General features: G+C 54.4%; 1 protein-coding gene across 1 annotated transcript in view; it reads left to right on the top strand.

The window, feature by feature from the left end:
- Window positions 1–14,397, top strand: part of Smad3 (SMAD family member 3) — a 106,402-nt gene extending 92,005 nt beyond the window's left edge. The window contains exons 6-9 of the mRNA XM_021652529.2: window positions 5,336–5,548; window positions 6,312–6,449; window positions 8,365–8,509; window positions 10,591–14,397. Coding sequence (XP_021508204.1) covers window positions 5,336–5,548; window positions 6,312–6,449; window positions 8,365–8,509; window positions 10,591–10,714 — 620 coding nt within the window. The 3' untranslated portion in view covers window positions 10,715–14,397. The remainder of the gene's footprint in view (window positions 1–5,335; window positions 5,549–6,311; window positions 6,450–8,364; window positions 8,510–10,590) is intronic.

Here is a 14,397-nt window from a genome sequence, read left to right on the forward strand (position 1 = left end):
TGTCCAGAGCCTAATCTTAGGGAGGCGTTTTTCTCATGAGGTCCCCTGCTCTTAGGTGACTCTAGCTTGCCAAGTTGATACAAGTGCAAGATGACAGGTATGCCTTCTAAAGAGCTTGTTATGATCTTGTTACCGAGCAACAAGAAAGCGTACAACATCCAGGTACTTCTTTCGTTTCTTCCCCACCCCGGGCCCCTGCTCAGGTCTGGGAAGGACGAGCTTCCTGGCACAATAAAGCCGCTTCTATAAAGCAGCATGGCAGTGACCTGAGTGATGAGGCCCAAAGGCATGACTGAGCCCCAGCTGACATGGTGTAGAGGAGGGCCCTGGGGAGCCCCTGGCACCTCTGTTTTTCAGAGCAGGGGCTATGAGCTGGGCTGTTTCTGACAGACACCTCATGCTGGGTGGGTCACCTGGAATTTCCTCAGTGTCTAAGTCAGGAAGATTGAAGAAAACAGGGGAAGGAAGCGGCAGGTTAGGGAAAGGTGACAGCTGGATCCCTCTGGTGAGTAAGTTGTTCCCTGCTTCACGGTGACACATGTAGGGTGTGGCTGGGATGAGGAAACCGAGGTCCTTGTTAGAGCCCTGGGGCAGCAGAGAGCCAGAGCCTATTGAGGTAATGGCTTCCGGGAGTGCCTATGGCAGGGTGAGCCTTCTGCTGCTGGGATAGGACAGGGCTGGGTGGCCGGAGTGAAAGACCCCTGGGATGGAGAGAAGCCAGCGGAGTCCATGCTGTCAGATAGGTACCTTGTTTTTTCAAGACAGGGTTTCTCTGTGTAGCCCTGCCTTTCTGGGAACTCATTCTGTAGCCCAGGCTGGCCTCGAACTCAGAGATCCATCTGCCTCTGCCTCCCAAATGCTGGGATTAGAGGCATGCGCCACCACCGCCTGGCAGACAGGTCCTTTTAAAAGGCCTCCTGCAGTTGTAGCCTTTGGTGGGCTTGTGAAAACACAGGCGGGGCTTAGGAGAGTGGCTCACTGGGTACAGCTGTGCCTGCACGAAGACCCGAGATCCGAAAACCCCACGTAATGCTGGATGTTGTAGCCTGTGTCTGTAACCCCAGAGTTCCTACAACAAGATGGCTGTCAGAGTCTGGAGATTGCCGGGGAGCTCAGAGGCCAGCTGACACACACATCTCACATACACACACACACACACACACCCTCACACACACCCCCCCACACACACACCCTCACACACACACACACACCCTCACACACCCCTCTCACACACACACACACACCCTCATACAGGTGGGTAACATGGCAGTCTGTCAGCTGCACATAGGTCTGATCCTCAGCCCATGCTGTTTTCTTGGTGTAGAGGCGCTTGCCCTCCTTCCTCTGTGTGCCTTAACCCTCAGAGGCTGAGGCCAGGAGAAGGTGTCCAGGTGGCTGGCCATGAAGTTACTTTGTGTGAAGGGAATGTCTCATGTCACCTGCAGGTCAGGGTCATACAAATGGGGACACTCCGGTGAAAGGGAACAATTAAAGGAGAGACAGCCAGAGGGATATGGCATTGGAGGGTGGAATCTTTTAGGGCTGGGGCAGAGCTGTCCTCCATGGAGGACCCAGACTAGCCAGGCCATCTCTGCTTTGACCTCAGGTCCTATGGTACCCACTGTGCAGACCTTTGCCCATCGCCTGCTTCAGTTCAGGAGAAAGTTGATGAGGCCCCCCCCCCACTTCTGCCGACTGGAATCTTTTGCACATGTTTTTAATAGGCACCCCTTAATCCGAGTGTCGCCTTCTGGGTTTTATTCTGTTTTCTTTTCCTTAAACAAAACAGAGAGTCTGTGCCAGCTTGGAATGGGACTCGGAACTGAAGCCAGCCAATGCGTTAGGCTGGCCAGAGGCCAGTGGAGAACTGAGTGCCCCGTTGCCAGTCGAGAAGCCTGGCTGACACCATGCTGTTGAAGGTGGGGCTCCGATGGCTGGTGCTCAGGCGCTTCTGCTCTAGGAAGAGATTAGCAGGCACTGCAGGCTGGTGGGAGCTGGGCTGTGGAGCCAAGGTCTCCTCTAACGCCCCAGGTGGCGAAGCCTGGGTCAGGCCGAGGAACCCGTGCTCCTGGGGGCATCCGCTAATCACCCACAGTCTTGCTGCCAGAGGAGCTTTTGAGCAGCAGGTCTTCAGGGCCTGTGCAAACTACATCTGCGTTTGTTGGGCAACTCTGGACCCTGGAGTGTGCTCACTGGGGTGGGGGTTGGGGGGTGGGGGGATTGGTGACTGGAGCAGCTAAGCCCATGTTGGCTGGATCTCGAAGCACAGTTTGTTCAAACCTTGGTAGATCAGAAAGCAGAGAATGGGACCAGAACTCAGGGAAGGCTATAACCCTCGATGCCTGCTTTCAGGGCCGTCCATCCCTGCCAGCCTGGCCCTATATCACAAAAGTTTCATAACCTCCTTAATCAGTACCACCAGCTGGCGGCCAAGAAGTCAGATGTATGCCTGTGGACTGTCCAAACCTTAACAACTGTGTTCCCTTCTGTTTGATCTTCTAGGAAGCTCAGAGTCAGGCTGAGTGTTGTCAGTAGCTGCCATCACATGCTTAGACCAGCTCGATTCTCTCTTCAGAGTCCTGACTTGTGCTGGAAGAGAATTGTGTGTGCTGGGGTGTGTTTAGAGCTGCCACTGCAGGAAGGAATATTAACTATCCTTTTTCTTTGCACCTGCTGTAGCTGAAGTGCCTGGAGGAAGCCGCTAGGGCTGATAGTGGGGAGGGAGGGATGGAATTTAAAGTCACAGCCATTTGCAGGGCATTGAAAGCCATGGCAAGGGATGGCTACTCCAGTCATCCCTGCTTCTGAGCCAGAGCAGACAGGCACCTCTGAAGTGGCAGCCTTCAGAGTGTGTCCTGTTGCTGTCAGCTGCCGTGAGACCTGACGCTGTGTCCATCTGAGCCCAATCTCCCTGCTGTGCTGCTCAGGGTGCCGGGGGCACAGCGGTGTTTGGAGGAGTGCGGATCTGCTTGGGGGTCCTTCTACCTGAAGCTCACCTTTCCCCAGAACACTGTTCCTCCAGGGGTGACAGACACGGGTGGCCTGCTACCTTTGTTTGGATTGTGGGTGTCAGTGTTCCTGGGGACCTTAACACCAACTCTCTTGTACCTGGACTAGGCCCACAAAATTCTAGGCAGGACTTTGAAATTTGGGGGTGAGGAGTTTGCCATACACATTACTGAGGAAGCCAGGGCTGACCTGGATCAGCCAAAGCTGCCTCTTTAGGTTGACACGTGCCAGAAAGCGCAGTGACCAAGAAGGCCAGCGTTAGCTGTCTTCTAGAACCAGTCTTGACATAGATGAGGGAACAGAGCGGTGCAGGTCGGGAGAGCCTGCCCCTGGGCAGCACCAGCTAGAGGGGCTGACAGACAGGCCACCTGACCGCTTGGCTAACCCTGGGCTTGCCTTTTTTTTTTTTTTTTCCCTTCTTCAAACAAAGTGTCCAAAGCAACATAGTTCACATTCTAGTGGTGCATTGTTTAGAATCTAGCTTATCTCACTGGAATGTGGAAGCGGAGCAAAGCAAGGGCAGACACGGCTGCTGTGGCTCAGCCCAGCCTCAGGATCCAGGGGCACAGGCCACAGCTGCTGCTGCTGCCCCATCGCTCCCCTTCTCTGCACAGTAGCTTTGATCCTCTGCCTCTGTCCTCCTGGCCTCTTGCTCAACCATGAAAGGAAGGAGGAAAAGAAGCATTGCCCTTCTGCGTCGGAGAGTGAAGACAGGGCCAGGGTGTTCTCAGGTCCATAGTCAAGGTTGTAACAACAGCCTTGTTGGTCCCGCATGCTGTTTGCTGCATGCCCGCATCTTACTTGAGTTAGCTCAGGGAATCCACCACTAGCTCCAGTGGCATAGAGGATGGGTCACATGGAGATTTAGAGGGAGCATGAATGGATTGTTCTGTGACTGGTTCAACCTAAAAGGCAGTGGTTTCCGTGGGGAGTGCTTCCCGCCCTTGGAGCACATCTGGCAGGATCTAGGAAGGGTTTTTTTATGGCCAGGCAAAGCAGATAAATGCTTTAGTATCAAGTGTGTAGAGGCTGAGGATGCATTTGACCTATGATATCTGGACCCTCTTTCTCTCCAGCAGTCATCTGCCTAGCTTCGGGTGTGCTGATCCTGGAGTTGGCTCTGGCAGTGTATATACTGTGTCAGGACAGGGGCTACGTCCCCCTCCCAAGCTCTCCCCTGTGGGCAACACAGAATCTGCTGCTCTCTTTGGCTCAGCCACTCAAGGGATAGTGAGCATGGGTTCCAGCAGCTCCCCACTTTAAGAAATTGCCTGGCGGGAAGGAAGGAGCCAGGATTCTCAGGCCAGTGCTGAGCCACCCCAGACCCTTCTCATGCCAGGGAGGAGAGAGGACTCTGGGACCTCACAGTCAAGCTGGACACTTAACGGATGGACACCAGCTTGCACAAAGGCATGCAAAATCACCAGGTGGCTGCACAAATACTTGACGGAACTCCAGAGGAAGAGGAAGGGCTCAGGCAGATGACTGTGGTGAGCAGGGGTGGATCACTTAAGCAGAGTGGGCTTACAGCACCTCCCTAAGGCCAGTAGACGAGCCTTTGGAGGTGGCAGTGGGCTATGCAGTCCTGCAGGGGCCCTGGGAGGGGCTGCCAGGACCCAGCCTGCTGAGGGGATGCTCTAGGGGTAGGCAGGTTGGGACACAGGACGTGGAAGTGGAAGGCTAGGCCATGTGAGAGAACTCCTTTTTAAGCACTCCTCCGCTGTCCTAGGAGAGAGTCGGCCCTCACGTGGTCGGTTGGTCTGCCCTGCAGAGCTCCTGGAAAACCACAAGAACCTCAAGAGGTGCTTTGTGTCACATCGTTCTGACAGCTGGCAGATCTGTAAAGATGGGCCATGGTTTCCGTTCTGAGATCCGTGGCCGCCCCTGTTCTTGATTCCTGGTCTGTGTGCTCACACATGAGGCACTGCTGGACTGGAGACGCCGCTGTGGCCAGGTCGTTACAGACGAGAGAGCAAACTGCTGTTCCCCAGGCCAAGTGGCACCAAAATAGAAGTCCTTTGGGCAGCAGAGACTGACATGGGCTTCTTCGAGGATCTTGGGAGAGAGGCTAGGAGGTGATTTTGTAGATGGTATGGCCTGTACCAGAGCTGAAGCCTACTTGGAGCTCCCCTTAGTACTGGCTGGGCCTGACCTGTTTCATGTTTGGGCTAGCCTGTCTCTGAAAGCTGCTTCTGGGTCCAAAAGAAACGAACCCAGTGTCTGTTCTCTCAGAGGCTGTCAGGGCCTCCTCCAGACTCCCAGCAGCTCGCCCCCTGGCACGCTGAAGGGTTTGTCCCCCTGACCTGGTGCACCCGTGTCTCTGCAGACCTCCAGCCAGTCACGTACTGTGAGCCGGCCTTCTGGTGCTCCATCTCCTACTACGAGCTGAACCAGCGTGTTGGGGAGACGTTCCACGCGTCACAGCCTTCCATGACAGTGGACGGCTTCACTGATCCCTCCAACTCGGAGCGCTTCTGCTTGGGCCTGCTGTCCAATGTCAATCGGAACGCAGCGGTGGAGCTCACAAGAAGGCACATCGGTAATGGGCCCCCACAGGCAGCGCTGCCCCCGGGCCACCGAGACCCCAGCAGCAAGGACTGCAGGACCGATAGAGGAGTGGGAGTGTGAAGCAGCAGGGTCTAGAGACAGTGGGCAGACACTCACCTGGGCTCTACCGACAGGACTTTGGTCCTTCAGTCGGACTATTTTCTTGCACTCTGGGCCTCTCCTAAGCACGAGGCGACGTCCCCACTGGGTAGAGATCAATGCTTATGTAACCACTGGAGTGCTGAGGCAATTGAAAATGAATTTCTGTCCATCTGGAATGCATTTAGGTGGTGGAGGGAAAGAGATACAATGCACTAGAAACTATGTGAAGAGAGGGCCCTTTGGCAAGGGCCAGGGAGGGCTGACGCCTCACTAGCACCCTGGCTTCACCAAGGCACCTCTGTGCCTTGTGGGGAGGTGGGGAGGGCAAGCTAGACCAGTGGGTGGCAGCAGCTGACCCTCCAGTCACTGTCGCAGGAGGTGCTAAAGTGAGTTAATATTGCTGTCCTCTAGACAGGGGCTCAGGGCTGTGGCTGTGTAATGGCCGAAGCCGTTACTGGGACTAGGTACAGGCTCTCTTTCCTGTACCACCTATTTCAGCTGCTTGAGGAACCCAGAGCCGCCGTCATTCTCCCGCTCTGCTTCAGGCTGCGCTCTGGGCTCCTTGTTTGGAGCAGCCACTCGATGCCCCTCCCCAGCTGGCCAGGCTGCCCTGTGGGTGGGTCTCTCTACCCAGTGTCTTCTGACCTCCCCAGGGAGAGGCGTGCGGCTCTACTACATCGGAGGGGAGGTCTTTGCGGAGTGCCTCAGTGACAGTGCTATTTTTGTCCAGTCTCCCAACTGCAACCAGCGCTATGGCTGGCACCCTGCCACTGTCTGCAAGATCCCCCCAGGTAAGTCAGCCCTTAGGGTGCTGCCTGCTCCACGGCCCCTGAGGCATGCCCGGAAGTCTTTCTTGCCTTTCCTCCTCACTGGTGTTTGTACTGTCCTCGCTGCACTCTGTGTAGCCCTGACCTCTAGAGAACAGAGGTAACACAGACCTCCACCCCAGGGCTTCCTCCATCACTCACGGGGCTGTGGTGCTCTCTGAACTTAGGGAGTGTTCCGGGGCTACGCCAGGAACTGGAGCAGGCGGGAGAGGTGGACAAAAGTGCCCCGTATCTGCAGCTTTAAGATGAAGACAGATGAGTGTGACACATCCCAAGTCCCAGGCAGGCGGCGCGGACAGGGAGAAGGGCATCCACTTGTGGGTGATGAGGAAGGCCTTCTCGAGGAGGCATTAGGTACCAGGTGATGGTGACATTTGTGAGGTCATTTGGCCAGAAAGGACAGTGTAACAAGGGCGAAGAAGAAATGCAGAGGACACTGGGAGGTGTTTAAATGGCCTCCTGGGCCCAGGCCTTGGATGAATTCGAGAAAGTTTTGGGTTTATTCTAGGGAGTTGAGGTTTTTCTGAGATGTCTCCCAGACTTCAAGAACTGCCAGGCTGGACGCCACCAAGGCAGAAAGCCCAAGCACTCCTCAAATGCCACGTGGCCTGTGTCCGGCCATTGCCCAGGACATGTGTGGCTCTTCTTCCCCTGCCCACTGCTTAGCAGATGACAGTGCAGTAGTAGGCTGTGGGCAGGGGAAAGGAGAAGATTCCGGCTGGGACAGAGCTCTGCTCTGGCAGCCTTTGTGGTTTCATTTACAGAGCACATCCACGCCTCTGAGCTCACGCCTCTTTTCTAGCGACCCCCTCTGGCTCTAGGAAAGGCTGGGGAGAGAAGTTTGCAGTATGACACAAAGACCCAGAGCTGGGGAAGGAGCCACAGGCCACGGAGGACTGGCTGGCTGACGAGCACGGGCTGTTCGCTCTGCTGGCTCAGCTGGGGCTGTAGCCCAGGAAGCGGGTATGGGCTGGGCTCTGTTCTTACCAGGCCCCCCTCCCCTAGCACGCAGGGGTGAGGTGAAAGCTGGGCGGTATTCCCAGCCTGCTGCCTTCCCTGCTCTGTTCCTGAAGGCTGAGCTGGCTCCAGTAGTGTCCTGTCAGCTCAGGGCCCTGATGACTTACACCCCTCCCCCCCTTAAAGGATACACAGACAGGGTCAGGAGAAGCAGAGTCACACAGCAGATAGGGTCTCTGCTGGTCTGCCGGCTACTGGATATGGACTCTGGCCTTTGTTTCCTGGGTCATGCATTTCTGGCACTTGGACAGTTAAGGACCTCAAACAGGTTTATTTTTAGTGTTATTTGTGCCTGTCTCTAGCTTGTAGTATAGAGAATTAGGTTCACTTTGCTGCCAGTGTCACCTTGGCCGAAGCCTGTACCCAGAAATCATCATGAGACAGGGCCATCAGAGGAACCAGGTGGAAGGTGCTTCTGACCCTCTGGAGAGCATCCCTGTGCCATAGGCCCCATACCCACTTCACTGCCACATGCTGTGTTCCTGTACCAATGCGGGAGCACTTGTGCCCAGGTGGCTACCAAAGCGCCAGGCTCAGGTCTAGAGCCCTGCCTCAGCCTCTCCAGATGCTTTGATGGCACACTGTCTGTGCCATCAAAGGCCACTTCCAGGCTTCCTCCTTGGCATCTGGCATCCCCGAGGCTGGAGAAGGTGGCACCTACAGGCCAGCCCTCAGTGTCCCTTACACAGACATCTCCCTGGTAGCACAGATCAAGTATAGAAATGGAGAAGGCCCATCCTTGCATGGTGATGAGCACAGAGCAGGTAGCCACTGAGTGAAGCCAGTGTGCCACTTGAGGCTTTCGAATCAAGCCATTTGGGTGGTCCCAGGATTGTTTCATCTTACTGTCTGTGGTTGGCAGGCTGCAACTTGAAGATCTTCAACAACCAGGAATTTGCCGCCCTCCTGGCTCAGTCCGTCAACCAAGGCTTTGAGGCAGTCTACCAGCTGACTCGGATGTGCACCATCAGAATGAGCTTTGTCAAAGGCTGGGGAGCGGAGTACAGGTCAGTGGCTAAGTTGCCTCCAGCCGGGAGTGGGAGGGGCCAACTCCAGGCAATCAGCCGAGTCCTCTGAGTCCTCGGAGATCAGGGATGGAGTCCTCGGAGATCAGGGATGGCATCCCTGCGAGCAGCACAGCCTGAAGCTAGTGCTCAGCACTTCTCAAGCATCGGCAGCATTTCCAGGCCCAGTGTGGGGAGGCTGGCATTATCCTGCGGAGCTGTGGGAGCTAAAGCCCAGGAAGAGCAAGGAGCATACATGAAGCCAAGTGGGAAGGACAGGTTCAGACCTGGCCTCTCTGGGGACAGACTCTCAGGAGGACTGTCTCACTGACACTACCAATGGCTCCATCACTATTAAACGCAACAAGGAAGAAGGTGATCTGAGTGTGGATGGAGAACAGCTAATTTATGTTTTTGTTTTTCAAGAATTCCAGTTCACACTTTAAACATGGCACCAGTAATAGCAAGGTCTACCTGGCCCACTGTGTTGAGGCCTCAGACTGTCTAGACTGGGTTTAATGGGGATGGAGTCTCCTTTTCCCATGCTGGACAGGAGTGCTGTGGGGGCGGGGCTGCATGTCCCGCTTCACGCCTCCTTTCAGAGCACACAGACACAGAGGTACCCACACACCAGTTGCAGCCAGAGCCTTGCGAGCTCCTCGCCCCTTCTCTTCATTTTTCCAGATGTTTGGAATCAATTTTGTTTTGCAGTCATTCTGCACCCCAGCCAAACCCATTTCAATATTGGCTCTGGGCCACCATTCGTAATGAAATCCCGATGAGCATGACTTATGGAAAGTCAGATTCTCAGCACAGGATGAAGCTCTATAAAATCCAGCTTCTCCGAGCTCAGAGCTGCTGTTCCTTTGTGGGTGCCCTGTGGTGACAGTGAGCAAAGCACTTTGGGCCCTTTAATCTGAAATCCAGGAGGGCAACCAACCAAGCAACCAACCCAAATGGTCAGACTACAGAAACTCCCAGCCCTGTTATGATGACCCAGCCCAAAGGTCTGGCTGGAGGAATGCCTGAGCCAACCTTTTAGCCCAGGATTTACACCACTTAGGGAACCGAGAGTGAAAGGTTAGGAGATTAATTCTTTACTGCAAAAACCCCAAAGGAGAAGAACTGGGAGGCCCACTTGCCTTCAGGGAGACACCTTGGGTTCAGGGTGAACTTCCCTGACAATTCAGGGAAAGCTCATGACAACCAGGGCCTCTGGCACAAGAGCCCTCAACAGTCCCAGGGCCCTCCATCTACGAGTGTTGGCAGAAGCACCTCTCTAGGGCACTGTATCACCGGTCAGGACACCCTGCCAGCACACCCCGTCCTCCACAGCTTACTGCGTCACTGCCGCCTGGCGGCGTGGCACAGCAGCCTAGCAGCCGGTGCGGCCCTTCCCAGAACAGCCATGCCCTCCTGCACTGTGGGCCAAGCAGAGTAAGGTTTCAGGCTGGTTCCTAAAGCAGCTGGGAGCGGGCCTGCAGCCCAGGCCTCACCTCCAGCTGGCACCCCCACACTGCCACAGCAGATAGCCTTTGCTCAGTGGAGCTCGCCGCGAGCTGCGTCACCAGCAGTCTGAATTTAGACCAAGTGCTTTGGGGGGAAAGAAATGTGTGGTGTGCCTTGGTTTTTCCAGTAATTGTTCCCCGGCTAGCTCTGCTGGTAAGATTTTCCAAAATAAGCTGTAGATGGGATTATAGCAGCACCCTGGGACCTGAAGCATATGGGTTCCGTCCGTGCTTTGTGAAAACACCCTCCGTCAGACAGACATGTCATGACCACTGCAGGCCTGGCCCAGATCTGGAGAGGGGCTACAGGCAGCGACCCAGTGGTCAAGCCAGGAGCCAGGGAGACCTATATTCAGGCAGGGGGTCATCCACAGGGGCTTGTCCCTCTCCTTCCAGCAGAACCTGCCCTACTCAAAGCCCTCCCTGGTTGGAGGAGTGTGGCCTGCTTTGGCCACATTACTAGTACCACCTCTAGGCAGTATCGAGCACGGATAGATCTCTGGCTTGAGAATAGCAGAAAGTGTGTTTGTCTTTCTGGACATTTTTAAACCTCCCATCTCTTCCCTCTTTTTGCAGGAGACAAACAGTGACCAGCACCCCCTGCTGGATCGAGCTGCACCTGAACGGGCCCTTGCAGTGGCTTGACAAGGTCCTCACCCAGATGGGATCCCCCAGCATCCGCTGTTCCAGTGTGTCCTAGAGACGCTGGGAGTGACGGGAGTGGGTAGGGGGCGGGCTTGGGGAATATGGCCTTGGAAGAGAACTCCGTCAACCTGTTCTTGTCAAAGGACACAAATTCTCTCAACTAAGGCAACCGACCTGTTTTCTGAAACCACAGGAGAAAAATCCCAGGGATAGATTTTATGAACAGCTGTGTCTGCTGCATACATGTGCCCCGGTCGGAAGGCCAAGTGATGACTTCTGGTCTGGTGGCTTGAGTTAACAGGTGGTGTGTTGCCACCCGACTCCTTGTTTAATGACAGAGATCTGGGATGTTGAAGTCCAAAAGGAAAGTGCCTGTCCCCGGGGCTGGAGCACAGGGCTCACCCCTGGATGAGAACTTCCCACCACTCTCCCAGAGGGTGTGCCTGGAGAACTGGAAGGCCTGTGCTGGCACTCTCCCCTGCCCCCAGAATGCACTCTGGGAATGTGCTGGTGGGGAAAGCTGTTGAGAACCATTTCTTCATTGTCCCTTCTCCTTTGGAAGGACCTGCTGCAGCTCAGCATGTATGTCTATGTGATGTATAGTTCCTATTATCACATTAATCTCAAAAGAGATACAGGTATCTAAGTGTTCACAGGAAGCAGGGTGGGGAGCCAATCGCACAATGCGTGTCACCGCACTGAATGCATCTCTGAGAGCTGGCACCATATTCTGATGTGTATGCTGTGTTGGTTTGCAGAGACAGTGGTGGTAATGAATTCTCCTAGGATAGGCTCTTTGGAATGTCTTGTTTTAGAAAAACAATTTTGGGTACGTACATTGGCTGGAAAACCAGAGTGGACCCAGCCACCGCTTCTTGCCCTGAGGTTTGGAAGCTGAGCTTTTTAGAGACAATCCACCAGAAGGTGAGAAACCCCAGGCCGACATGGGCAAATGAAAAGGGCTATTAAAATTTTTACACCCTGGAAAATTGCAGGCCTGGTGCAGCGCTCTGTCATCCTCACCCTGGGACGGAAGGTCACCGAGCTTTGGTAGAGGACTGCGGCTGAAAAGTGCTGCCGTGATGATGTGAGACGAGCACTGTTCCCAGGGGCCGTCACACAGAAAACCGGTATAAATTATTTCAACTGGAAAAAAAAATCTCTTTCCCGGCTGTGTCAGAACATGGCACACAGGATCCCCACCTGAAACTGGTACTTTCTTCTTGGCTGCTGTCTCTGTTGTGAAATGACTGTCCCACGCTGTACATGGATTTCCTGTGGACGTCTCGTCCTGTTCCTGAAGGGAAGAGAGCGCACCCTGCAATGTGGCGTATCCTCGGATGCTCCGGAGACGGCAGGGCACGGCCTGGTGCCTCTTCTGCGGGATCCCATGGCCTCTGAAGCTCTGGGCAGGATGTTTCCAGCCGGGCATGCTGTCCCCAAGCCTCCTTCAGACACAGATGCCTGTGCAAGCCGCCACCACTGGGCTGTGGTAACTGAACTTAGAGACAATTCGGAACCCCTCAGCTCCTGAGGGGGCACAGACCATGGATACGAACATTATGTCAGGCTTGAAATGGTCTGTGGACCGCTGCTTGACACAGGGAGTCTGGGAACTGCCTACATGTCACCAGTGCTCTGAGTCAGGACACAGGGATACTCTGCTGTGGCTTCTGCTGAAGCATTCTTGGTCCTGTCTTACCAGCCACGGGCATGGTTCATGCCACTTGCTGCCCAGTTTCCTAGGGGCTTCCTGTGGCCCCCGTCCGTCATTTTCCAGGTGCCTGAGGAAGAACTCTTGGCTGTCATCCCACGGAGTCCATCCTGCTGTAACTGGAAAGCCCACGAGAACCTGCAAAGCTCAGAGCTGATGGCTGCTCTGGAGGCTGCAAGCTGGGACTTTCTTCCCTCTTGTCAAAGGTTTCTTTCTTGGCCCCTTTGCTTTCTTGGCCAGTCGCTGGAGAAGGATGTACCAGGAAGTTCTGGGCAGGTCTACTCTTGGCATCCCTAAAAATAAAAGGCTTAGAGTCTAGGCAATGCCACTCCATTGTGGAGAACACGGGTCCTTTGGGTACGAGAAAGCAAAGTGTCCTCCCAAATTAGTTTTCTTGGTTTTCATCCTGTAGGAACAGCATTTCTACTTTTGAAGAATAGCTGCGAGCTGGCAGGAAAGCTTCGCAGTGGCCAGTGTGGCCTCTGGAAAGTGCCGTTCCTTCAGGTGATCCAACTGCATGTCCTGTCCCAGCCTCTGGCCCCTGCTGACACTGATCCACACGACTGCCACCGGGCAGAGGGCCTGTCTTCAGCACCCCAGAGCAGCTCACTCTAACCTCTTTCCTCCTCCACTGCCCCTCCTTCCCGACTTAGTGCTTGTTCAGGTAGCCCTAGCCATGTGGATTACAGGCCTGTGCTGGGACATGCAGCCGGCCCCTTCCAGGCTGGCTGTAGAAGACCCGGTGTTCTTAGAAAAGCCTAGAGTGGAGAGCAGGGACTCTTAGGAAGCGCACAAGGAGGGCAAGGCTCTGGCAGACGTTTCCACTGTCCTGAGAGTGTGTTGTATTTTTTTATTGTTGGTGATTTTTTTTTTAACTTGTTAACGTGTAGCAATGAGCCTCCGTGCTTACGGGGTGCTGTGGCCTTGCTCTTCCCCACTTGCTTCTCAAAGCTGGGATGTATTCCAGAGCTCAATGTTTTTACTCCAACCACAGAAAGGTTTTCTTTAAGTAGCGTGTGCAGTCACGCTTATGCCTGAGTTGTCTGGGGCAGAGGCAAAGATCTGATTTCGTTCTTAGCCCCAAGCTGCCATTTCTGAGTTTTTTGAGTCCTTGAGGCTGGAAAGGCACCTGAGCAAGAAGGGACACAGCTGTAGCTCTGCACTGCCCTTCTCACTGTGACTAGGCATGAGTGCCCCTCACATTGGAAGGAACTTGCTCAGGCCTGCTTGTATTTTTTTGTGTGGCCTCAGCGCTCCATCACCGGCCTCTTTAAGTAACAGTAGTTACAGCGCAGAGCAACTTCCCGAGTGGGTAGAAGTCCACACACCAGGAGGGGGGCAGCCGTGAAGATGCGGCATTGCAGGAGGAGGGGAACGTGTGGCTGCATGGCTATTGCCCTAGAAGCATCCCTGCAAGTTGCCTGTGTTAACGCAAGAGATGTTCAGCATTCTGCCTTTTTCATATTTATGTAACAGTTCCTTAAAACCATTCAGGTGGATAACTAATTGCTTAAAGACAGCTGTAACGGTCTCTCCCCCAGGACAGTGACTCGGCAGAGCTGAGGTGCAGCCAGTCCTGGACACTGGTGGAGGCTGCGGGTGCTCGGGACCTACAAGAATCAGAGCAGACTGGGCCAGCAAATAGAAACACGCACCATCATGCTGCCCTGTCAAGCCCAGCCCTGCCATAGCTTGTCCTCCGCACCAAGGCTTCTCCCTCTAGCCGTGGAACTTCACATGAAAATTGGAGCCATCTTTATCCCAGAAGCCTTTGCTGCTGCCAGGGGAAGTGGGCTGCTGTGAACTCTTGTTTGGGGATGCTTGGAGACTGAGGTTACCCCTCAGCCAGCCAGGCCTTTAGAATCTTTGTAAAAAGCATGTATTTATAGTGTTTTAGATTTTTCTAACTTTTGTATCTTACTGCGTTGTACCCCGATGTTAAAGAGCCGTGTCCCCGATTCTTATTAAGCACCCTTCTAATAAACTTTTCACTGCAAAGCTCCTGGGCTAGGAGCGCAGTCTGA

The sequence above is a fragment of the Meriones unguiculatus genome, chromosome 6, assembly GCF_030254825.1.
Source record: "Meriones unguiculatus strain TT.TT164.6M chromosome 6, Bangor_MerUng_6.1, whole genome shotgun sequence".
NCBI classification, from domain to species: domain Eukaryota; kingdom Metazoa; phylum Chordata; class Mammalia; order Rodentia; family Muridae; genus Meriones; species Meriones unguiculatus.